At 39.9% G+C, this 25,445-nt stretch overlaps 1 protein-coding gene across 1 annotated transcript in view; it reads left to right on the top strand.

The window, feature by feature from the left end:
* Positions 1–25,445, top strand: part of LOC136866342 (platelet binding protein GspB) — a 549,318-nt gene that overhangs the window by 116,377 nt on the left and 407,496 nt on the right. Inside the window, exon 3 of the mRNA XM_067143204.2 lies at positions 7,997–8,099. Coding sequence (XP_066999305.2) covers positions 8,006–8,099 — 94 coding nt within the window. The 5' untranslated portion in view covers positions 7,997–8,005. The remainder of the gene's footprint in view (positions 1–7,996; positions 8,100–25,445) is intronic.

Below are 25,445 nucleotides of genomic sequence, written 5' to 3'. Positions count from 1 at the left end.
TACGTCACAACCTTATAATCAATACTATGACGAACGTTTTATTGTTAACGCTTCGATCTATTCTATGTCACCACTTCCGCCGTAGTCGAAGTTGTTATTCAGTGGGGATAATTTTTAGTATATTACGATGTTATTCTGTACTGTGTAATTTCTCCCTGTGCAGAGGTTTCTATATTCCTTGATATTTTGCAAGCTGTTATTCTGTACCGAACAATTTCCTCACCAACACACATACAAAGCAGCACCAAATGAGCACTATCTCCTACCAGATCAGTTGATGTTAATAATCACCTTTCTGTAAGCATTTATACCAATCAAATCTACACTGTCACACCTCGCTCACATTAATATTTACCACAGTGAGCCATGATTGTCACTCCCAATTCACACGCATACGTACCGCCGCCATACTTAGCTATATAGTAAAACCGTCTCTGGGCCCTAGTCTCCGTATGAGCCACCTACCTCCGGAGAGATAGGTGGTTTATGAGCTACCGATACCGGTGCGCTTTAGCGCTCCTCTGTCGGTCATTATTTATAGTAGTTACTTTAACGAGTAAAAATTTGTGAAGTACTTAGGTAATGGCTTGTTGATAATTTGCGGTTCGAATTTATATTATTTTTAATTAATTTTGCGAAATGTTAACTAAAGGATCAAACACGTATCGTCCAATGCTTAGGCTGACACTTTTATTTTAGAAATATGGCATGTGTTGGCGCTTTACGGTTCTCCGTTTAGCGCCAACTAGCTACTTATTGCTTGGATATAGCAATTAGCTCATATCATATATTTGGCGCTTAATTTAATATAATTAATTAAATTTTTAGCAGATGTTAGGTGGATTTTGAAAAACAGCATTGTTGTTTGGCAGCATGTTTGGCGGTGCATCTTGCCTCGTCCCCGAGAACCAGTGCTTGTGCTTCATCTAATTGTGGAAGACATCATTATTGGTTGTGTCTTGGCTTGCGGAAGTGAGGATTTCTTGGTGGTCTTGGCGGGGATTTGTTAGTGGGGGGGAGGGGGGCTGTGTTGATTAGGTTCCCTAGGGTTTCGGCTACTCGATCCACCGAGGGGGCCCTGGGTTCGGTTGGGATTGGAGTTGAAGAAGGTTGAGGAGAAGTAATAATAGATTATTGGCTTGAAAACCGTCTCTGGGTGTTTGAGGCTCTGTATATAAAATCCCTATTCTGTCTATCATTCACAGTCATATTTAGAAAACGATAAAGTTTCAAGAGGTGAAATTGGTACCAGTTAATGATTGCTGTGTCTTATTTTCAGGAAAAATAAAACGAACCGTGACTTTTGTACTTTTCTTTAAGAAAAATGCGTTTCTATCAGCGAAGTTATAGTATTATTCGCCATGATGTCATAGGTACACGGCTATAACCTATCTATCGGCATGACGTCGAACTACAGTACGTACATCGTGACTTCTGTTGGCTTCCACAGGTACTGTGTATGGTGAGACGGGAACGTTCGAGAGTTAAAATTGTACCAGATATCGTGTACAAGAATAATGCAACGAAGACTATCATACTTGAACTATTTAGTGAAGAATGTTTTCAGTGAAATTAATGAATTATTTTTTACCCCCATTTATCTCCGTCAAAAAGCACGCAGTATTCTACAGTGCACCTGCTGGCCATGGCATCACGTTTGTATGGTCTGATACCATGGTTAGCCAATTCGAGTCCTGTTCGTTGAAAATATTTTTACCGTCAGAATGTTGGCCGGTATGGTAGGGGAGGTGGTGGTATACAATTTCTAATCACTAGAATGCGTGCCAAAAGTCTGGATTACCGAGCTCGATAGCTGTAGTCGCTTAAGTGCGGCCAGTATCCAATATTCGGGAGATAGTAGGTTCGAACCCCACTGTCGGCAGTCCTGAAAATGGTTTTCAGTGGTTTCCCATTTTCACACCAGGCAAATGCTGGGGCTGTACCTTAATTAAGGCCACGGCCGATTCCTTCCCACTCCTAGCTCTTTCCTGTCCCATCGTCGCCATAAGACCTATCTGTGTCGGTGCGACGTAAAACAACGAGCAAAACAAAACAAAAAGTCTGGATTAAATTCCAAACCTCTCCGCAGTGCTCATATGGAGGGATGGCATATGACGCTGTTGATGATAATCCGTTTTGGACAGTTATATGTAGCTTTCTGAAGAGTACGCAGATCCATAGACCCCAAAGTACAACCCCGAGCGACAACTGCACTCAATATGCTACCGGTTTTATTTCATTCGAATGACGAATAAAACCTGGAAAATGTAACTTTTATTCATAATATATATTAGAATTTTCAATTACTTTATAGACAGTAATTTCGACTGTCGAGGACAGGTTTATATACTAGTTGTTACATATTTTAATACAGTTTTTCGGTGTAGTTCCTGCTGTGTGTAGTGGCAGAAGAACCATCCATGATATTCTCCGCTTGTCATAATACGTGACTGAAAGGGGGGCTTTCAACTTGTGAGCGTGCATTGGCGTCCATGGAACCCTCTGGCGTTAGGATTGTCAGATTTTAGAGCTGCAAGAAAGGTAAATTTGATAACCAGAAAACTGCAGTATTTTGATACGCTCTCAAAAAACCAGATACGCACTTCAACTGGATAGGCACGTCACAAGATATTCGCTTAATAAGTGACTGCAGCACTGATGACATCTGGATTGGATTTCAAACATTTTAAGAAAATATTTACAAGACGTATGACTGAAATTGAGGACACTTTTTCTTGCATCAGTCCGCTTGTGATTCATTTTGAAAACACTCCTTCAGTATGAGCATTTAAGCAGAATGCTCATAAAAACACACGAGTTTCTCCAAATTGGGTACAGAAACTCTATTTGACTTACACTCCTGTAACATGATCACCATCAGTTTCATTGATCTTATTTTGATAAACGTCTGATCGAAACCGGAAACTCACAAACACGACAGTTGGACATCAAAGTTTAATCGAAGGTATCGAAAGTATAGAATTTGCTACCGATTATCGACAAAATATAGTCTGATTCGTATGTTATAAGTTTAGCTATTTGTGCGTAATTAAAAAAAACACAGAAAATATTTACGAGAGGTGTTTTATAATACGGGGGACTTCAAACAGTAAGGCTAAAATATTGGTGATAACGCGACCGTACCTGGCGAAGTTTAGTGTTTTGTGTCACATTTCTCACTTTCAGCTTATCTATATGACCTTCCTTGGTCAGTTCTTGTTCCTTTCTGACGCCGACGGTATTAAGTTTGCGAGGCCTACAAAGTCGTTCATTTCACGCCCTTCTTGAACATTCTCTTTCTTTTGCCGATGCCTCCAGGACTGGAACTCTTTCTTTTCTGATTACTTAACCCTACTTGTTTGCTGTTGCACCTGGTGCTGCATAAGGTAGCTATGGATATCCTCCATCTTGTCCTCTTGGTAGCCAGCCGGTTTACTTCAGTCCAGATGTTCCCAGCTTCCATGTATTCTTCTTCTTCTTCTTCTCCAGGTCTTTCTTAATGTGTGGCCGATCAACCGCCACTTTTTCTACTGGACATTATTTTTGTTGGTTGTTGGTTTGTCTTCCACAGGCCCTCATTTGACATAACATCTAGCAACCGGTTGATTCTGATTAATGTTATTGGTTTTTATATTCTGTTAACTACGTTTGCGGAAACTCCGAGGTGCCAGGATTTTGTCCCGCAGGAGTTCTTTTACGTGCCGTTCAATATGGCAACACGAGGCACCTTCCAATACCACTGGATTGATTCAGGGCTCAGAAGGCCAGCGTTCTTACCGTCTGAGCTGTTCAATCCGACAATTAGAATTAAGAGCGAATAGTTGTCCAGCTGTACTTCCCCTTAAAACAATAATCACCATCACCATTCTTAGTATTAAACTTGAACACTGTGAAGTAGCAGTGGTTCGCTGCTTTGTAAGTTCGGTATGCGAACTTCCTCAGCTGTGATTGAGGTGCAGGAAATCAAACTATTCACCGCATCGTAGCAGGAAGTCCGACGAGAGCGTTGTCTGGACAGGGGAGGACTTTGTGGAAACATTGTACAGTCCATACACTGTTTGATAAACAGGACATACGCCTATGACAGTCGTAGGCTAAAGTTGTTCATTTCAGTATTTTGCTCCAATATATAAATAATGTATCATATTTTATATGCGATATAAAATAATAATAATAATAATAATAATAATAATAATAATAATAATAATAATAATAATAATAACTTGTACTTCCCCTTTGAGCAATAAACACTTCCTGAAAGAGAAATATATCTGGCAAGTCACTCCATTTTTGCAAAATTCTTACTTGTACTATACGACAGTAGATTCATTGACCCATTAGTGATGGTGGTGACTTGTTTTAAGGACCAAAACGATTAGATTATCTATCCCTCAGTGAGAGACGAATTTGTATGATAAATTTTAGTACATGTTAATGGAGGAATGGGAAGGGCCTGCTCGAGGTTAATGTCTTCACTTTGGCAGTGAACTTGTGAGCCGAAAGCTTTATCAACTAAATGACACGGTAATTGGCTGGATACGAGAAACTGGTTCTACTGGACCTCGTAAGTCATCCTTTAAGTGTTTCTTGACTTGGATATCGAACCAGGACCTGTCAGATTTGGTGCGCTTTCTTGATATATTACTGGCTATTAGCAGCGACTTCTTGTTGCTTCGCGCTTGGGATTTTGAGAAGTTGCTCTCTTAAGGCCCCTTTACACGCTGTCATTTACACAGATCTGTCTGTACAGACCGTGTTTGTGAAGACAAGTCGTTGCGTGTAAATGAATCGCCGACCGTAATTTTGGTCTGTACTGCGGTCTGTGTTCAGCCTGTGCAAAGTCTGGCGGAGTTTGAATTAACAAAGACCACGCGCAGACAAGTCTGAGCGTGTAAAGCTTGCGCAGACAACGCTGCAGACAGATAGCACAGTCCTTCGTCTGGGAGAGTGTATGTAGTGTTGTACTGTAGCGTACTGTTTGCTCTCAATAGATGAACAGCTATGAGTGAGTTTACTCAAGATTCCCGTAATTGTACCCGTACATTTATGACTGAATTCATAGAACTCTATAAATCATTGCCAAGTGTTTGGAAGATCAAGAGCAAAGAATACAGTGTCCGCAATGAAGAAAACGCGGCATATGATGTATTAGTTTCTAAACTAACATTTCCTTATCACAACTTGTCCATCTATCACGACATTAAACATTAAAATTTAAGCCTAGTAACTATTTACACCAATCTTGAAATTGTATTTTAATCAATTAATTAATTCATTAATTTTGTCCTAGATGTTAACAGTGTTATATGATCTAGGACAACATGCAGGCCTTCGTGAGTTCAATTAGTGCTTCATGTCACAATTCTGTACCTGATCCAGTTATACTACAATTACAACACACATTGTGAATGACTGCATGAATAGGTAAATGAATGAATGATTGCACGATTGAATTGTATTCATGCATTTTGCATGACCCAATAAATACCGCTACTGTTCTCTCCCTGTCACGGATAACCACCAGATGAAAAGAGAGCCCTTATTATTGATGAATGAATGAATGAATGAATGAATGAATGAATGAATGAATGAATGAATGAATGCACTTAACTTACAGAACGGAACTCCAGCAGCTGAGGAAGGAACACGCAATCTATTTTACCTAAGCAAAATAATGCCTTTGAATTCTCACCTTTAAATATTCCTCTCTTGGAACTACATACAGGCCTATAGCACGGCATGTTTCCGGAATGATGTGGCTTAAAGATGAACGAGACACTATAGCAGAAAATTTAAGGTCCGCATAGCTCTTTCCCGTTGCCAGAAACCTCAATGTTACTACAAGTCTTTCTAAAGTGATTATCGATTCTCTCATTACACTGTCTTCTCTCCTTATATACGGTGTGAGACATACTGCAACAGCACTAAGAATTTCTCTTCGTCCATTCTCAAGTAGTTAAACCAGCCATCTTTTTCCAATTTTAACTCCTTCAAAAGATCAACGTGCGAAAGCGAAACGTGTTGTAGAAGCCAGTCTTTTGTCCACCTTCTACGTTGTGATTTCTTCCGCTTTTTAACTTCCGAAATAACAACACTAGACAGAAGTACTACTTTGTAAATTAATTTAATTAATGGTGCCATGGTCAGGAAATACTACCTCCGCTCGTCTCGATTAGAAATACAGGACTGTGCGAAATTGTACAAATGGTCGGAACGTGTAAACGCAGCGTGAACAGTGCAGACCAGATGTGCAGACGGTCGTTGCAAACGTGGTCTGTGCAGACAAGTCTGAACGTGTAAAGGGCCCTTTACAGTGTGATCCAATGTATATATTCGATGCCGACTGATTGAAAGTACTGGTAAAAGCCATTATCTAGCATTTGGAACGGCGCCCATTGCACAGGCTCGATCGATACTTACTGCTTGTAATTTCAAAACCGAACTAAACCTTATTTAAAACAGGTGTCTATTAGCATTGATACAGTGCCAAAGTGTGCTTAAATTTCCTTTCGTGATTGCTCTCTCTGCGTAATTTACAATTACAAATGTCTTCACTGAATTTTCTGCCGTTAAGTTATGTAGCGGCGAACCTAGATGCCACCTGTATTTGGCCAAAATAAAATACAAAGCTGCGTCCATCTTTGAAGTGTAAATAGTCAAGTAATCTCTCTTCACGTCACCGAGCAACTTGGCTACGCGGTTCGAGCCTTGTAGCCGTAAGCTTGCATTCGGGAGATAGCAGTTTCGAATCCCGCCGTCTGCAGCCCTGAGCATGGCTTTTCATTTCCACACCAGGCTGCGTTTCCAATCCCAGCCCTTCCTCATCCTTCTGTCGCCGGAAACCTTCGATTTCGAATTTCGAATTTCTTCTCATAATAATAATAATAGTAATAATAATAATAATAATAATAATAATAATAATAATAATAATAATAATAATAACGAGCGGAGTGACCACGCATGTTAACAAGGTATGGCTGTGGACCCAAGCTCTGCATTTGGGAGACGAGTGTGTTCGAACCCCACCGTTGGCAGTTCTGAGAATACTTTCCTGTGGTTTCCCAATTTTCTCTTCCAGGCAAATCCCGGGACAGTTCCTATTCATAAGCCACAGCCGCTTCCTTCAATCCCCTTGACCATTTTCATTCCATATAATTAATTTCATCTTCATTAGCTCCTCAACTGAGGTTGGTGTCAGCAAGGGCATCCGTCCGTAAAACATTCCATATACTTTCATCTCACCTCATCGCCGACCCCGTATTAAGAGACTGCCATGCTGTGTGCCTCAGATGGTTGAGGTTCTGGCCTTCTGACCCCAACTTGACAGGTTCGATCCTGGCTCAGTCCGGTGGTATTTGAAGGTGCTCAAATATGTCAGCCTCATGTCGGTAGACTTACTGACACGGAAAAGAACTCCTGCGGGACTAAATTCCGGCACCTCGGCGTCTCCGAAAACTGTAAATGTAGTTAGAGGAACGTAAAGCCAATAGCATTATTGGTATACATTATTATTATTATTATTATTATTATTATTATTATTATTATTATTATTATTATTATTATTATTATACGCCGTATTAAGTTCTTGCAGCAGTTGCTTTGTACTCTGAACAAGAGCTTCCAGAAGTGTCCCAAATAGTACCAGTATGTGATTTGTATTTATGTACTGGAGAAAAATTCAGTAATACTTTAGCATAATATCATTATGTAAACAACTTTCAATTCTTCTTGTTCCAGAGAAAATGCTCATAATCTGCTGAACACTTTATCATTGCTGTAGTAGAGTTCTCGACTTCTTTCAAATACTAATTTAATGTCAGAATAACTGTAATTTTTAGAAGAGTTTGACAAAAAAATTCCATTAATACTTGATTTCCACGCTATTTTTAAGACCCATTTATACGAGGTATTCTGATGTAATACAGTACTTGTAAAACTGGCCAGTAACATTCTGAACATGAAGTACCAGGTGAGAAAGTAACGTTTTGTGTTGCAGTGAGCGCAGATGGCCACAGCCGCCGGCCCACTGAACCTGATGGCCTGTGTTCGAGAGTCTTCTCCACAGGAGTTGCAGCCAGACAGCGAAACGTCCCGCCATGGTGAGTACGGTATCTCGTAATATTCATCTGACAGGTTGAGAGAATCCACCCTTCATCATTAAACTTTCAGCAAGTGCACGGCCAGAAATATCGGTTTCACTGTGAGGTTATTTTTTTGAATAAACTAATCCGGTTATGAAGATAAATACACAACTCTTGGTAGCATATAGACTATTCCTCTAATCACTCTTCTCAGTTCTTGGGGAACTAACAGTTTTTAAGCAAACAATACAAAAAAGGAAGAAAGTACACCCTAAAATTGCTTTGTGTTAGTCTGATACGTTGTAATATCTTGTTGAACTGCCATCGACATTGATTTACGGAAGTAACTCGGTCTGCTGACCTGCCATCTAATCGAGTCGATGGTTAATTACTAAACTGTTTCTAGAATATCTATTAATCTTCCGTCTACATTGTTATTACTTTCAGAACTAACTCAAGAATATATTTACTGGCCTATCACCTACAGTATATCTTTTTGCATTTTCATTATATGTAATGTGCCGTGCTCGGACTGACGAACGTTGGTAATCACTCTGGAGAGTAGCTCTCTGTCCTCAGCCATCCTGAGCAGGTAGTTCGCCTTGCTGATAACTCGTCCATATTTCAGTATTGTTCATTCATGAGATCTATGTTCGTCCCAAACAGGATCCCTTCAGGGTTAGTTAGACACCTCACAGTCAAAACTAGTTTCCTTCTTGTTAGTAAGTCAGTCCAAGGAATTCGCAGCATTTTGCGATGAATTAATCACAGTGCCATTGACTGTTAACAGTGCACTCACGTGGCGATCACGACTGAAAACCATGAAGTTGCTCTCGTTGCATTGATATTGAGGCCGAATCTTAATCCAGCTGTGGTAATTTTGTTAATAATGTAGATGGTGGTGGTGATTATTGTTTTAAGAGGAAGTACAATTGGGCAACTATCCTTTAGGCCCGTATTCACCAACGCGAGTAAAATATTTTATCTTGGTTTAAAGGTAAGAAAACCGAGATAATATTTACATTCATTTGTATACTCCAACAACATTATCTCGGATAACGGGTAATATCTCGGTTTAAAATTTTATCGGAGAAAGGTTGACGCAAGTGTAATAGACCCATATAACTTGGAAACAATATTCTTTAACTCATGAGTAAATAATGCAAATATCGATTATTATTATTATTATTATTATTATTATTATTATTATTATTATTATTATTATTATTATTATTATTATTATTATTATTATTATTATTATTATTATTATTATTGCTTGTGAGGTGTAGCTATGAAGTTGTTTACATTATTATTATTATTTACGTAGTTATATCCGGACTTTATTTGGTATAATCATGATCGTATTATTTGTGAGGTTATGTCATGAAACATCGGCTGTATGTATATTATTATTATTATTATTCTTTTCCTACAGCTTTTCCCACACATGTGGGGTAGCGGGCGCGAACTGCGTCGCCAATGTGGATTTGCCCCTGTTTTACGGCCGGGTGGCCTTCCTAACGCCAACCTATATGGAGGGATGTAATCACTATTGCGTGTTTCTGTGGTGGTTGGTAGTGTAGTGTGTTGTGACAAACACAAACACCCAGTTCCCAAGCCAGAAGAATTAATCAGAGGCGATTAAAATCCCCGACCAGCCCAGGAATCGAACCCGGGACCCTGCGAACCGAAGGCCTCAACGCTGACCATTCAGCCAATGAGTCGGGCATCTGCTGTATATCTATATATATATATATTAATATGAGTTTATTTAATGTAAGAACACTTAATTAATGGTATATAATTTATTATTGCCTTTATATGTGACGTATAATCCACTGCAATATTGTGGAACACACTGTAATAAGTCCAGAACAACACTATATGCGACTAGAATTATGTAGAAACGTCCCTAAATTGTTACTAGGCTATTACAGATTCTCCAATTTACGAGAAAATATGTTGTCATGTTCTTCTAGAAGCCTGGCCAGGCAACGTATATAAACAGGCAGTCTTGATGGTAGAGTTGCGTTGTTTTAATGAGACTTGTGCGGAAGTCGTGTTAACGGAGTGTTTGAAGTCAAGTATGTGAATTCGTAATGCTGGTAGTTGGTTGTGATATGGTACTGTAGCAGTCAGATGTTTGTTCAAGATGGCAGTGCATTAGTGCGTGTGAATGTGTGTAAATAACTTGTAAATAAAATAGTGTACGCAACTGACAGCATTTTGTGTGCGTCTTTGTGGATACATCAAGGTTGGTCGGTAAAACAGAAAATCTAAGATAATAGTTTTTCAAGATGGCATCTCGTAGACGGCTGGAATATTTAACTGAAAGAGAAATTCACAACGACGAGGAATATGGCCAAGATTATTCAATAAAATGTCCTAGGTGGATAAAAAGAACGCACAGCATACTTTGAGGACTTCGATGACACTGATTTTGAAAGACGTTTTAGGTTATCTGAAGCTTCGACACTGTCAGTGTTATCCATGATCAAACATAATCTGGAATTCTCAACATGTACTGTACTGTACTGTATTGTAGGTAGATATAAAATGAATTCTCGATTGTAGCTTATATCTTATACGGTACACGACTGGTTTATTATTCCAATGAAGAACTAAGGAATATTGTCTTATTTTTTAAATTAAATGTACACTGTATAGGCTATCATTTGTTTTCTTATTATCTATGACAGGGCCTCTCAAACGCCCAAAATCTCACGCGTGCAAACTGAGGCGCAGAGTTCCTGTGTACAGTGCATCGGTCCCACTCGGCTCCGCTCAGACCAACGCTTCGTCTCTGGGCTACTCGGCTAAGCTCGGCTCAACTCGGCTCGGATTTGGAGCGCTACGGAGCAAGTGTGGAAGAGGGAGACAGGCGGAGCGAGCGAGACAGGCGAGGAGAAAGAGAGAAACAATGCTATTGCTCCAAATCGATAAGTGGGGGTCTGCACTCTGGTCAACCAAACGAAGTCTTCTTTTGCACCGTGCACAACGCAATGCACTGGTGCATGCGCCCTGAGAGGCCCTGCTCTATGATAATGTTTTCTACCACCAACAATTCCTTCTCTTGGAACGTCATATTAGGCTTCTTGCTTCATTTCTGGTTAATAGCGGACATAATTTATGATCAGTTATTTACAAACAGCGGATGTAATTAAAAATTTGTTCACATTTTGATAATGGCGGCAGCACGTAGACATTTGTTTTCAGTGCGTCATTATGAAAAATTGAAGGTTCAAATTCAGATTTAAACTAAAAGTTTTGTAAACCGACACAGTGGATTCTGTGTGGTGAATACAGAAGCGATCGTTATCCGAGATAATGATACTATCCGAGTTTTGGAAAGCTGCGATAACAGAAAAAGTAACTGTCGTTGGTGTAGGCTATACGGGCCTTAGTCTATAAAATACTGTACAGGTAGGCCCTCCAGGCTATCGCATAGAGAGTAATTATTGTAAGTTGCCATTAGTTACTTACGCTATAAAATGCCGATCGACTGCTGGCATTCAAACCAACCATGAGCTAAAAAGACGAGCGCCTCCACTGTTGAAGAGCTCGACTACTCAAGAGGTGGTGGTGGTGATTATTGTTTTAAGAGGAAGTACAACTGGGCAACCATCCTCTATATAACACTAATCAGAGGGAAAAATGGAAGGGATCCGACACTTCGAAAAATGAAGATATCGGCCGAAGTAAGGCAAGGGCCAAGAAAGGCGTGAAAATGAAAGACTCCCTAGCCCTCGCAAACCTAATAGCGTCGGGGTCAAAAAAGAACAAGAGTTGACCAAGGGAGGTCAGATAGGATAGATGAAAGTGAGGAGCCTGGCACACAAGTAAGTGGAAGCAATGCTAGGGCTCAGCTGAGGACCTCGTGGTCGCCAACCCACGCTCCAAAGTTTAGAGCCCCTGGGGCACGACGTCTCAAGAAATTCAGGCAAGGAAAGAGAAGGGCCACGAAAATGTCAGGTATACGTATACAGTTGGATTCGAAAAAGACCATGAGTTGACAAAATGGATATCGGGCGAGAGAGGGATGATGCAAGGAAATCTAGCACAAGTAATGGAAAAACACGTTGCTCACAAAAAAATGGGTCCCTGGAGTTGCGAGATGTCTAACATCGTTTCTCTCCGAATATATTTTTCTGATTTACGGAATGAAACGGTGCCTTTACTGGAGGGACCTAGTGTTTACGGTGCACTGTGTCTTCTCGTATAGGCTAGAGCAATTTTGTTACTTTCCTTGACCTGTCTCAGTCTAATCCTTGGCTTTGACAATATGACTGAGGTATGAGCGATGCTAGTAATGCCATTCCTTGTGTAGCCAGTCCCTTCTATGAATTGTGTGAAAATGTTGCTCATGGGGTCGGTTGATGCATGCATTTCAGTGGGCTTGGCAGATTGATATGTAATAGCAACTTCTGACTCGGTGAGGAAAGCAACGGGAAATTACATCATTCCGCATTTCCCTTGTACTCGTCTTCAGTGATGCCTAGGCCATCTATGACAGCTGATGGCAGAGCTGTTGAGGATCCATCCAGCCTTAGGGCTGAAGACTGAACATACATACAATGAAACAGGTCTACACATTGAATAAAATAATGATGTACATTCAAAGAAATTAAAAATACATCTACCAAGAGTGAACATGAATGGGAACATAAAGAAATCAGGAGTCACTGCTCTCTTTTGGCAGCATATAAGAGATTTATGTGAAAGAGGGACAGTCTATTGAGTGCTATAAAGAACTAAACTCTCCCCTATGTCACTTAGATATGTTTCATAAGTCAAGAGCACATTATCAGACGTTAAACATTACTAAGATTTACGCTCGAGGGCTGCTCAGAGCTACCACCTCTCTGAATGAAAATGTCAAGTAATCACATAGTCTCTCTTTTAGTAGGCTATTAAAGATTTATGTGAAAGAGGGGTAGCTGTAACGAAGGGATCAGATGGTGAGAGACCTCGGCTGAAAGTGTGCCAACTTGTTCAGTCGGAGTTCAAAGTGCGTTAAATATTCACTAGGGCCCTTTCTTGATGTCTACAATACGATATTCAAATTGTTTATATTTATTTTACAATTTGATTTACGTCGCATCGACACAGACTGTGGGAAAAGAAAAATATTATTATTATCATCTCGATTTTGACCATCTAAGGAGCACACAAAATAATCCAATCATTCGTTTTATTTGCTTGTTTCTAGTTTGCTTTCCAGTAGCTTCTTCCTTAGCTTTGCTTTTTCCTCCTCTCTTATGTCCAAATTAGATCTGTTTTCTTCTTTTCTTTGTTCTGGAAAGCCTTGAAATTTTATATCAGTGTATTCTGTTATCACCATCTATTCAGTGTTTATCTTCATCCCTTGGACCCATTGAGTACCATTCTTACTCTCGTAAACATGGTTGAAAGGTCGATGTGTTAGTACTGTTATCCCTCATCGTTATGTAACCGAAAAACTTAACTCCCTCCTATCCCTGATCGTTTGTGACACTTTTCACTTTCTTCGTTCTTGTAGAGGCTTTAATTCTTTTATGCCTTCAATCTCCTTTATCTGTTTTCAGTGGGCGCCAAACTTTCCTCACGAATGTTCCTTCCTCCCTCTCTGTCTTTTCAGTTTCTCCTGATTTCGCGGAGAAAATGTTTTCCGTGAATAATAAATAGGCTGTACAGTATTGCCACGCCAATTGTGAAATTCCAATCAAACAAAACGCATCTTTCAATAAAACCTGCAGAGCTTCAATTCCCATTCTGAAACATTGTACCGGTTGTTTGATGTAGGAACATGTTCATGTCAGATCATTCAGGGGGTAATAAAGCAGTAATCAATTTACATTTGGAAAATGAAATAGCCTGCAATTACTGCTGTAAGAAAAGAGTTATTAATCAAGTAATTGACTCCTTTTCGCAGTCGTTTTGCTTAAGCCTACATGAGTATTGGATTTGTAACATTCCATTCCGAGCACTAGTAATTGTATATCACAGCCTGTTCATTGTTTACGCACATAGTTCGTTGTTGTTGGTATTCATTGGGGCAGGTGTGAATAGCGATCAAGAGTAATTTAGCACGCCTTATCGTACCCGTGCGTGCTTGTTCACGGGAATAGACTCAACAAACTGCCTGCATAACTTTTGAAGTCATCTGGTGAACTCGTACCTAATATTTCAGCGTAATATGTTATTGTTTCTATTCCGAATGCATTTGTTAAGTACCGTGTCGAAATTAAAGGCATCTGGACATGAAACCTGCAGGTTTTGAGACTCTTCTTGTAAGTACGCATCTAAGAAACTAGGAATGCAAACAGCAACAACTCACATTAAACAGTTCAGATTTCTACCCCAACTTTTGTACAATGCCGCAGACGTAGATGTTAGGCCCTTCTAAACAACAAGCATCAACATCGTCTCGGAAGATATTACTTTGAGTCAGTTCCTTTTGTGCTTAAGTTTATATATATATATATATTTGCTATTTTGCTTTACGTCGCACCGACACAGATATGTCTTGTGGCGACGATGGGATAGGAATGGGAAGGGATCGGCCGTGGCCTTAAGGTACAGCCCCAGCATTTGCCTGGTATGAAAACGGGAAACCACGGAAAAGCATTTTGAGGGCTGTCGACAGTGGGGTTCGAACCCACTATCTCCCGATTGCTGGATACTGGCCGCACTTAAGCGACTACAGCTATCGCGCTCGGTGCTTAAGTTAATAACACTAGTACCCAAAATACTTCAAAAGCATATCGTTATTAAACTGGGCTCTCAAAAGGAAAATATTTCCCTCCATAAATATCAGATTACATTGTTTTTAATGTAGACTTACGTTCCTCGACAACGCATACATGGAAAAAAATTTAAGACGCTTTTAGTGTTCGGGTAGAACGCGTAGATCAATTTTAAGACGCTTTTAGTGTTCGGGTAGAACGCGTAGATCAATTTTAAGACGCTTTTAGTGTTCGGGTAGAACGCGTAGATCAATTTTAAGACTCTTTTAGTGTTCGGGTAGAACGCGTAGATCAGTTTTAAGACGCTTTTAGTGTTCGGGTAGAACGCGTAGATCAGTTTTAAGACGCTTTTAGTGTTCGAGTAGAACGCGTAGATCAGTTTTAAGACGCTTTTAGTGTTCGAGTAGAACGCATAGATCAGTTTTAAGACGCTTTTATTGTTCGAGTAGAACGCATAGATCAGTTTTAAGACGCTTTTAGTGTTCGAGTAGAACGCGTAGATCAGTTTTAAGACGCTTTTAGTGTTCGAGTAGAACGCGTAGATCAATTTTAAGACGCTTTTAGTGTTCGGGTAGAAGGCGTAGATCAATTTTAAGACGCTTTTAGTGTTCGAGTAGAACGCGTAGATCAGTTTTAAGACGCTTTTAGTGTTCGGGTAGAAGGCGTAGATCAATTTTAAGGCGCTTTTAGTGTTCGAGTAGAACGCGTAGATCAATTTTAAGGCGCTTTTAGTGTTCGAGTAGAACGCGTTGATCAATTTTAAGACGCTTTTAGTGTTCGAGTAGAAGGCGTAGATCAGTTTTAAGACCTTTTTAGTGTTCAAGTAGAAGGCGTAGATCAGTTTTAAGACCTTTTTAGTGTTCGGGTAGAACGCGTAGATCAATTTTAAGACGCTTTTAGTGTTCGGGTAGAACACGTAGATCAATTTTAAAACGCTTTTAGTGTTCGAGTAGAACGCGTAGATCAATTTTAAGACGCTTTTAGTGTTCGAGTAGAACGCGTAGATCAATTTTAAGACGCTTTTAGTGTTCGGGTAGAACGCGTAGATCAATTTTAAGGCGCTTTTAGTGTTCGAGTAGAACACGTAGATCAATTTTAAGACGCTTTTAGTGTTCGAGTAGAACGCGTAGATCAATTTTAAGACGCTTTTAGTGTTCGGGTAGAACGCGTAGATCAATTTTAAGACGCTTTTAGTGTTCGAGTAGAACGCGTAGATCAATTTTAAGACGCTTTTAGTGTTCGAGTAGAACGCGTAGATCAATTTTAAGACGCTTTTTGTGTTCGGGTAGAACGCGTAGATCGCCGAGACTGTTTAACTTTCTATTATATTTAATGTCTCAATTGACAGGTAAACGAGGAGGCTACATGTTGCAAAAAAAAAAAAAAAAAAAAAAGTCTGAAATCTATTTTTCATGAAATAGCGCTTCAAAGTAAGGCAAAATTTGTGCTAAATATGTGACGTCACATGCATACTCGGTTATAAGATGGTGACTCGTGCGCTCAGTTGGAGGTTAGCTGTCGTGAATACATCGTGGTCAGTTGTATAGAATAACCAGGGGCGAAGCGTCAGGGGAGACAGGGTAGACAGCGTGTACCCTTAACATTTTGTGAAAGAAATAGTGTCTAGTTAATTCAGTTACTTTTTAGAACATTAAATATTTCCAGATTCGTGACATTATTGTATTCCCCGCTTTACTTATTTTCGTCTCACTTCGGTAATGCTAAGGCTCGCGTTAGTTACACGAAGCACGTAGGCGAAAGTAGACGCTGTCCATTCTGTGTATTTTCCCGTTGATTTTCAAATATTTCAGATAGAGCAACACTAACGCTATCTGTAGGTGCTGACTGTGGAACTATGACTTTCCTATAGCGAGATGTCTCCGCCCAGTAGACAGACTTACCAGCGTCTCTTCTTGCTCTCATTGGCTAGTATTTGGATCTCTCTTATAAAGGTGCTCTTATTGGCTACCATCTTAGACATGCTTTTAATGTTATTAATTTGAATTTAAGACACGTTTAAAAATAAATTAATAATATTTAAATAAGAAGTATAGTAAACTTACACCTAATAAATGAATGACAGCATCAAAACCCTTCAAGTACGTGCATTTTCTTGCCCGCCAATATTAGTTGCGGTATTATAACCCCAATAACTATTGGCTTCCAGTCTTAATAAGGTACTCCAGAGTACGCATACGGAAAAAATTGCTTAACTTGATGCTGTATATTCCGTTAAAGTCATTTTCTAGTGAACGCCCTATGAGTACATTCAAATGAATTAAAACGTATTTAAGAAATTGGATGACCAACCAGAGACCGTCTAACTTGGGAACTCTAGCTATAGAGAAGAATTTTCTGTGGAATCTTAGCAAGACGCCTGACTTCAAGACGAGAATAATAGATATATTTACCGAAATGAAGGACAGGCAGAATAAACTCATTTACAAGCCTGTTGTTTAAGGTGACTTGTACGAACAACTATTTATTTCTTATTTCTCTTATTAAATCTGCATAACAATGAAATATATTGCTATTTTTATTCTAAAAGTATGTTGTTATTTGACAACTCCCGCGGTCTATTTCGTCTATATTTAAAAATAAAGCAAGTGCACGTAGGGTTATAGGTTGTTATAGGGTTTGTCTTATTTTCAGAGTAATTAATATACTACTGAATACAGATGTATGCGTCGAAAACAAAATTCCATATAATAATATGATTAAAACAGTTTAAATAAAAGAAATCTCTGTCTACCCCCTTACTTAGTTCACGCTTCGCCACTGAGAATAACAAATTTATTTCTAATAATTAAGTCTACAAAACCCTGCAGCCGTTACAACAGTGACAGTCTACCGCCAATTATTAATGTAGATATCTTCCTACAACATCAACTTGTTGCCTCAAGGACGAAGAGTACCGTAACCAATACATATTATTTCACGAAAGTTACATGAAATCAGAGTAGCTTCAAGGTGACTGTTAAGCTTCATAGGTGTGGTTTCTGAAGATGTGTCTATCAACCCCTTTAATACGGCTGACACAGTTGAGTGGAGAAGGTCAGAACTTACTCCAAATATTTTCAGAAACCCACGAGTAACCGAGGAATGGTCCCTCGAGCACCGACCACGATTGTATTTGTAAGGCACTGTGGTTTCATAAATTCGTCAGGTTGGTCTTTATTTGTCTCGAAGTTTAGATTCAATTAATCTAATGGAGGTGGTTACTGCGATAATACGTATATTTTAGGGAGAAATATGGTATTGCCTACTCTTTGTAAGTATTCCTTGTGACTTTGAAGCAATTACAGTTTTGCTCTACTTCGCACGGACACAGATAGGTCTTATGGCGAGGAAAGGGCTAGGAGTGTGAAATACGCGGCCGTGGCCTCAATTAAGGCACATCCCCAACATTTGCCTGTTGTGAAAATGGAAAACCACATCCAGGGCTACCGACTGTGGGGTTCGAACCCACTATCTCCCGAATGGAAGCTCAGAGCTCCGTGACGGCCAATTCCCGTGGTTTTAAGCAATTAAAGAAGTGTGCTGAGTCCTTACGGTTCTTCAGAAAAGTGTACCTTACGGTTAAAAGGAACGTCATTTTCTGTAATGTACTGTAATGTTAGCTGGCTGCTGAGTGGTGCAGCCATTTTTAAATAGCCATTTAAAATATACTTTTGTTGCAGGAACATGCGCATATTACGTATTTTTGGATCCAGGATTTCCGGGTGCCTTTAAACTATGAAACGATAAATGGCAGGAGCTGTGTCTCATTTTATATGTAGAACAGCAGATTGCTAAAGATATAATAAGTAGGCCTGGCAGCATTGACGATGTATCTACCTACTGGTGAACAGCAATACCTGTTCCTAGTGCCAACTCACTCTTACCCACTATTTTACTACTGCTTTCACTTCAAGTGGTTCATATATGAAGTAACTTTTTTTTTCTTTCTTTTTTCCTGTTCTGTACCGTTCGAATATAACTTGCCGATCCATCCCTCTCCTTTCCTCTATTTTACTCCATCTGCAAGTGTCTGCCAAATAACCGTATCCTTCCGCACAGTCAGAATCAGAGAGTGAGTTTTTGCTTGTTCCGAGTTCTAGAGTTACCGCTCAATAGTTCTGTTCACTACTCTGTATAGCCGAGAACTTGAGGCATGCTGAAATGAGAAACAGAGACAAAGTTGCCACTGAAATATATGACCTAATCTTTACGTGGATATGTTTTTGGGTTGGGGGTCTATCTAACTTAGAACTAGAGTAAACAATATTCAGCGTTGACAGTTTTGCGTCGACAAAAATACGCCACCGTACGCAGGCAACCAGTGTATGTCATGTAGATGGGATAACGACGCCATTTTGGTGGACGGAACGGGATGTTCAAACTCAATTAAGAGAGTGCTAGCGCACTGTTTCTTAACATAGCGTTAAAAATTTAGTAGCATGTTAAGATTCTTGCGCTTATCCAAACATTTCGTGGGAAATGTTAGCTAACTCTCACAAGAGTCACGATCAGTGAGAATATAGAAGGCAGTGGCAGAACCAGGCAGTTTTTGAGCGCGCTCCGATGCACTTTTGTTTGAATACAGCTGTGAACCAAGGCGCGTGAAGTCAATGGGCAACATTTATTAGAACCTTTTTACTGGGCGAAAAATAGGAGCTCATAACGTTCACCAGAAGAAGAAGAAGAAGAAGAAGAAGAAGAAGAAGAAGAAGAAGAAGAAGAAGAAGAAGAAGAAGAAGAAGAAGAAGAAGAAGAAGAATATTTTGTCTTGACTGTGAATTTTCTGTTATGTAGACCAATATGAAACAAGCCGAGAAGAAAACGTGTGGTTCAAATTTCTCTTCTTTTGGAAATTATTTCAAGTATAGGCCTATTACAGAAAGTAAGCAAACTAATGGATCCGTGCTCAAAGCTAAAAATGACGCTTGGCAGAAAATTTGTTGTGAATTCAATGTGCATACTGACGTTAGCCAACGTACGATAAAGCGACTGATACAACTGTATGAAAATGATCTCTTCTGTTTCTAACCCTTTCTGGAAAAGGCCCATCGTATTCCAAATATTCAAGGTACAGAAGTTGTGCATCTAATTCACCTACCCATATTTTGTGCTAACAGAGAATTCAACTGCTTGAACCTGGGCAGTTAAGTTAACAGAGTTTAGCAGATTATTAGTACTAACCAATGGTGATTAAATGCTAATTTGGTTAAGTTCACTGTTAAATTATTTTAACATGCACTTAAATCTTAACTAGGTTGAATAAACCGGTCCATAGAGAGGCTGTTAATGAAAGCAATGGCAGATAATTTTAACGGGAAAACATTAATTAAAATTCTGAATACTGCGGAAGGAAGAGACAATTATTTATGTCGATTTATCGGAACTCTTTATCTCCCCTGTGGGTGGATTGAAAGGATGAATACATTATCTGTACCCCCTGCATGTCGTAAGAGGCTGCTAAGAGGGGAACAACCAAAGAATTTTTTACTCGCTCTTTCCCTCTCTCTCTCTCTCTCTCTCTCTCTCTCGTCTTCTGAGCCCCAAAACATATCCATTATTCTATGTGTAGCGGAGAAATGTATATATATATCTTTCATTTGACATGGGTATGTTGGCTTTGTGACTGGGCGACACGTCAAGAGTCCATAAATTTCCAGGAGAAGAAGAAGAAGAAGAACGTGGATATGTATTTGGGCTGGGGGTTTATCTGCAATTAGCGAAATCAATTTCCGACAAGATGGAGTAGGCCTCAATCTCAGTGAAAAGAGTACTGGCGCACTGTTTGTTAACATAGCGTCGATCGAATGGTGCAAATCTAACAACAAGAAATCTCGGTTATTAAGTGATTCGCAAGCTGCGTTGAATGCGATAAATAACAAATATAATATGAATCCAATAGCTGTAGCTATTAGAACCACAGCTCAACAAAGTCCGCACATCTGTTTTGACTGGATTCACGGTCATTGTGGAATATCTGGAAACGAGAAAGCTGATCTTCTGGCAAAAACAGCGGCTACATATAATTTGGAAATTAATTATAACAAAACGTCACCTAGCTACGCTAAAACCGAGCTCGATAGCTGCAGTCGCTTAAGTGCGGCCAGTATCCAGTATTCGGGAGATAGTAGGTTCGAACCCCACTGTCGGCAGCCCTGAAGATGGTTTTCCGTGGTTTCCCATTTTCACACCAGGCAAATACTGGGGCTGTACCTTAATTAAGGCCACGGCCGCTTCCTTCCACTTCCTAGCCCTTCCCTGTCCCATCGTCGCCATAAGACCTATCTGAGTCAGTGCGACGTAAAGCAACTAGCAAAAGCTACGCTAAAAACATCATAAAGAAGCACGTAATCCATCAATGGAACAACATTTGGAATTCATCCACTAGAGGCCAAGTCACCAGAGAAATATTATTTCCTGAGGTTTTCAACCGCCTGCAAAGTAACGTGTTGGTGATAGGCTTTGAAATAACTCAATTTTTGGACTGGTCATGGTAAATTTGGTTATTATTTTCATCGATTTGGAGTCAATCGTCCTGATGCCTACATGTGTGTCTGTGGATCCTCACAAAGAGTGGACCACCTACTGTTTGAATGTGCTGCATTTGAAAGAAGACATGACTTGAACTCTAATTTAAATTATTGCAACATTGCATTATCAAAACCCCTGTATCATTTGTTTAAGAAGCCATGCTGTTACAAATACTTTATTAACTTCATCCACTTCATTTTCCACAATTAGATACATGAATTCATTTTCACTTTAAAATTGAATATGTATATACTAGACTTAACTAAAGTTGGCGTCTGACAGGTAAGGTTGGAGGGAAGAGCACTGCACGTGCCATTTCACAATGTTGCTACATTCCAGCATTCCTTTCTACATACTCTTACCACTCGCTTCCGGCTCACTTGATCCCTCCTTCATTCTGACCGCTGTGATCTGTTGTAGACTACGTGGCCAGGCGGTGTCGTCCCATTTGCGATCACTCTTATACAAACAATCAGGTTCTTATCAGTGGCAGTGACAGGTTTGGCAACCCCCAGCAAGACGAGCTGCCCTGAAGTTTTATCTCTATGGCAACCGCAGTCGCCCCACCCTCGTTTCCATGGCAACCACACAGCCACTCCCTTTATCCCGCCGCGGCAGGCAGTAAACGGACCTCCCTCCAAGAAATGTCAGATACCAACTCTTATTATTAGCAGTATAGGTATTTTAACTATAACCCTAGTATACTATGTAAAATAGAGTTCCAACTGTTTTGGATGATGATGATGATGATGATGATGATGATGATGATGATAAGAAGAAGAACTCGATGGTGACGCGGTCTACTCATGCTATTTTGGACGTTTTTTCATTTCTCATTTTTTAAAATAGAGCTGACCACTCTGAAAATACTGACGGGACGGCCATGGTGTGGCAGAACTGGGTGGTTTGATGTTTATAGTAATAACGCAGAACGTTGTCTGTCTGAGCTACGCATCCGCTAAGTCGAGTAAAACGTTGAAGCATCATTCGTGTTTAATGGTTACATCTAAACGAATACAACGAGACATGATTTAATTCCTATTCAAATAAGGTGCTTCGATCTGGAAAACTGTTACGAGGTATGCTTGTTCCCCACGGTAGCGCTCATCGACACAGGAATAGAACCCGGGGCCCCTTATACTGTACCAAAGGCCAGCATGCTAACCATTTACCCATGGAGCCGGACGAAGCGGAAAGTTTATTTAACCTTAATTCGTTAATTCCACTGCTTGAGAGTCTGGGTATGTGTGCCGACTTTAATATTAGAACTATATGCTGTATACGTTCATTTCATCATCTTGGCAGGTTCGATCCTGGCTCAGTCGCTAAGTGCGGCCAGTATCCAGTATTCGGGAGATAGTGGGTTCGAATCCCACTGTCGACAACCCTGAAAATGGTTTTCCGTGGTTTCCCATTTTCATACCAAGCAAATGCTGGGGCAGTACCTTAATTAAGGCCACGGACGCTTCCTTCCCACTCCTAGCCTTTTCCTGTCCCATCGTCGCCATAAGACCTATCTGTGTCGGTGCGACGTAAAGCAACTTACAAAAAAAAAAAAAAAAAAAAAAAAAAAAGATCGTGGCTCAGACCGGTGGTATTTGAAGGTGCTCAAATACCAAGACTCGTGTCGGTAGATTTACTGGCACGTAAAAGAACTCCTGGGGGACTAAATTCCGGCACCTCGGCGTCTCCGAAAACCTTCAGAAGTAGTTAGTGGGACGTAAAGCCATTATTATTATTATTATTATTATTATTATTATTATTATTATTATTATTATTATTATTATTATTATTATTATTATTATTACATTTCATCATACGAAATAGTGGCTGGCTTCATGGCCAAAACTTTTTTTTTAAACTTACCGCTGCTCGTGGCACACTCTTGCCCAGCAGTGACATGCGAAGTAGGCCTATAAGTTGAATTTGATTCGTCTTGAAACGTGGTCAAGTATCTCAGGAAGGTCTGATTTATCTTACTCAAAGGCCTGTCCTTGACTCTGAGCTGCTTGAGAACAGAATCGTTGCTCCGGTGATCCGCCCAGGATATTCGCATGACACGACCGCAGACCCTCATTTCCAACACTTGTGTCTTTTTGATAACTGCCGTAACGGTCCATGTCTTAGTGGCGTATGTTGCAGTCGAGAATATTTGCGCATTTAACAGTTTGAGATGTGTTCCTTGGAAATAATCCTGTCCTTCCATAATTAATATGCCTTTATTGACATGGCGTGCGTCAGACTATAAAGCTTGCTATTCCGCCAAACCATGTCTTATAATGTATATACACATATACGAGGTTATTACAATTTTTTTTTTTTTTTTTTTTTTTACGTCGCACCGACATAGGTAGGTTTTATGGCGACAATGGGATGAGAAAGGGCTAAGAGTGGGAAGGAAGCAGCCGTAGCCCTAATTAATCAATCAATCAATACTGATCTGCATTTAGGGCAGTCGCCCAGGTGGCAGATTCCCTATTTGTTGTTTTCCTAGCCTTTTCCTAAATGATTTCAAAGAAATTGGAAATTTATTGAACATCTCCCTTGGTAAGTTATTCCAATCCCTAACTCCCCTTCCTATAAATGAATATTTGCCCCAGTTTGTCCTCTTGAATTCCAACTTTATCTTCATATTGTGATCTTTCCTACTTTTATAAACGCCATTCAAACTTATTCGTCTACTAATGTCATTCCACGCCATCTCTCCGCGGACAGCCCGGAACATACCACTTAGTCGAGCAGCTCTTCTTCTTTCTCTCAATTCTTCCCAACCCAAACATTGTAACATTTTTGTAACGCTACTCTTTTGTCGGAAATCGCCCAGAACAAATCGAGCTGCTTTCCTTTGGATTTTTTCCAGTTCTTGAATCAGGTAATCCTGGTGAGGGTCCCATACACTGGAACCATACTCTAGTTGGGGTCTTACCAGAAACTTATATGCCCTCTCCTTTACATCCTTACTACAACCCCTAAACACCCTCATAACCATGTGCAGAGATCTGTACCCTTTATTTACAATCCCATTTATGTGATTACCCCAATGAAGATCTTTCCTTATATTAACACCTAGATACTTACAATGATCCCCAAAAGGAACTTTCACCCCATCAACGCAGTAATTAAAACTGAGAGGACTTTTCCTATTTGTGAAACTCACAACCTGACTTTTAACCCCGTTTATCAACATACCATTGCTTGCTGTCCATCTCGCAACATTTTCGAGGTCACGTTGCAGTTGCTCACAATCTTGTAACTTATTTATCACTCTATAGAGAATAACATCATCCGCAAAAAGCCTTACCTCCGATTCCACTCCTATACTCATATCATTTATATATATAAGAAAACATAAAGGTCCGATAATACTGCCTTGAGGAATTCCCCTCTTAATTATTACAGGGTCAGATAAAGCTTCACCTACTCTAATTCTCTGAGATCTATTTTCTAGAAATATAGCAACCCATTCAGTCACTCTTTTGTCTAGTCCAATTGCACTCATTTTTGCCAGTAGTCTCCCATGATCCACCCTATCAAATGCTTTAGACAGGTCAATCGCGATACAGTCCATTTGACCTCCTGAATCCAAGATATCTGCTATATCTTGCTGGAATCCTACAAGTACAGCCACAGCATTTGCCTGGTGTAAAAAATGGGAAACCACGGAAAACCATTTGCAGGGCTGCCAACAGTGGCGTTTGAACCCATTATCTCCCGGATACAAGCTCACAGCTGCACGCCCCTAACCGCACGGCCAACTCGCTGGGTAATGCGAAACTTTTGGTGATACTTCAGCTCCCTAGTGCTGAATCGGTAGACCTCGGTTATATTCGAGATACGGATTGGCAATCTCTGACGTCAAAAATGAATCGATTGTGTATAGCCGTAAAACATCTGGCGGTGTAATCACAAAACGTCGAATACTATAGTTATTTTTACAACAAAGCAGTTTCGTTGTCAATGAACTTTTGAAATCTATTGCAATGGCTGATGAAAATCCAAGTATATCACATAAATGGTAGAACTCCTACTTTGAGAAGTCTATACTCAGCGAGGGCAGAAAAATAATAGCAGACTTGGAAAACTGCTGTGATGCAGAAAAAAAGAAAAACAG

The sequence above is a fragment of the Anabrus simplex genome, chromosome 3 (assembly GCF_040414725.1).
Source record: "Anabrus simplex isolate iqAnaSimp1 chromosome 3, ASM4041472v1, whole genome shotgun sequence".
Lineage (NCBI taxonomy): Eukaryota > Metazoa > Arthropoda > Insecta > Orthoptera > Tettigoniidae > Anabrus > Anabrus simplex.
Note: the sequence above shows the minus strand (reverse complement) of the source record. Positions and strands in the feature narration are given on the sequence as shown.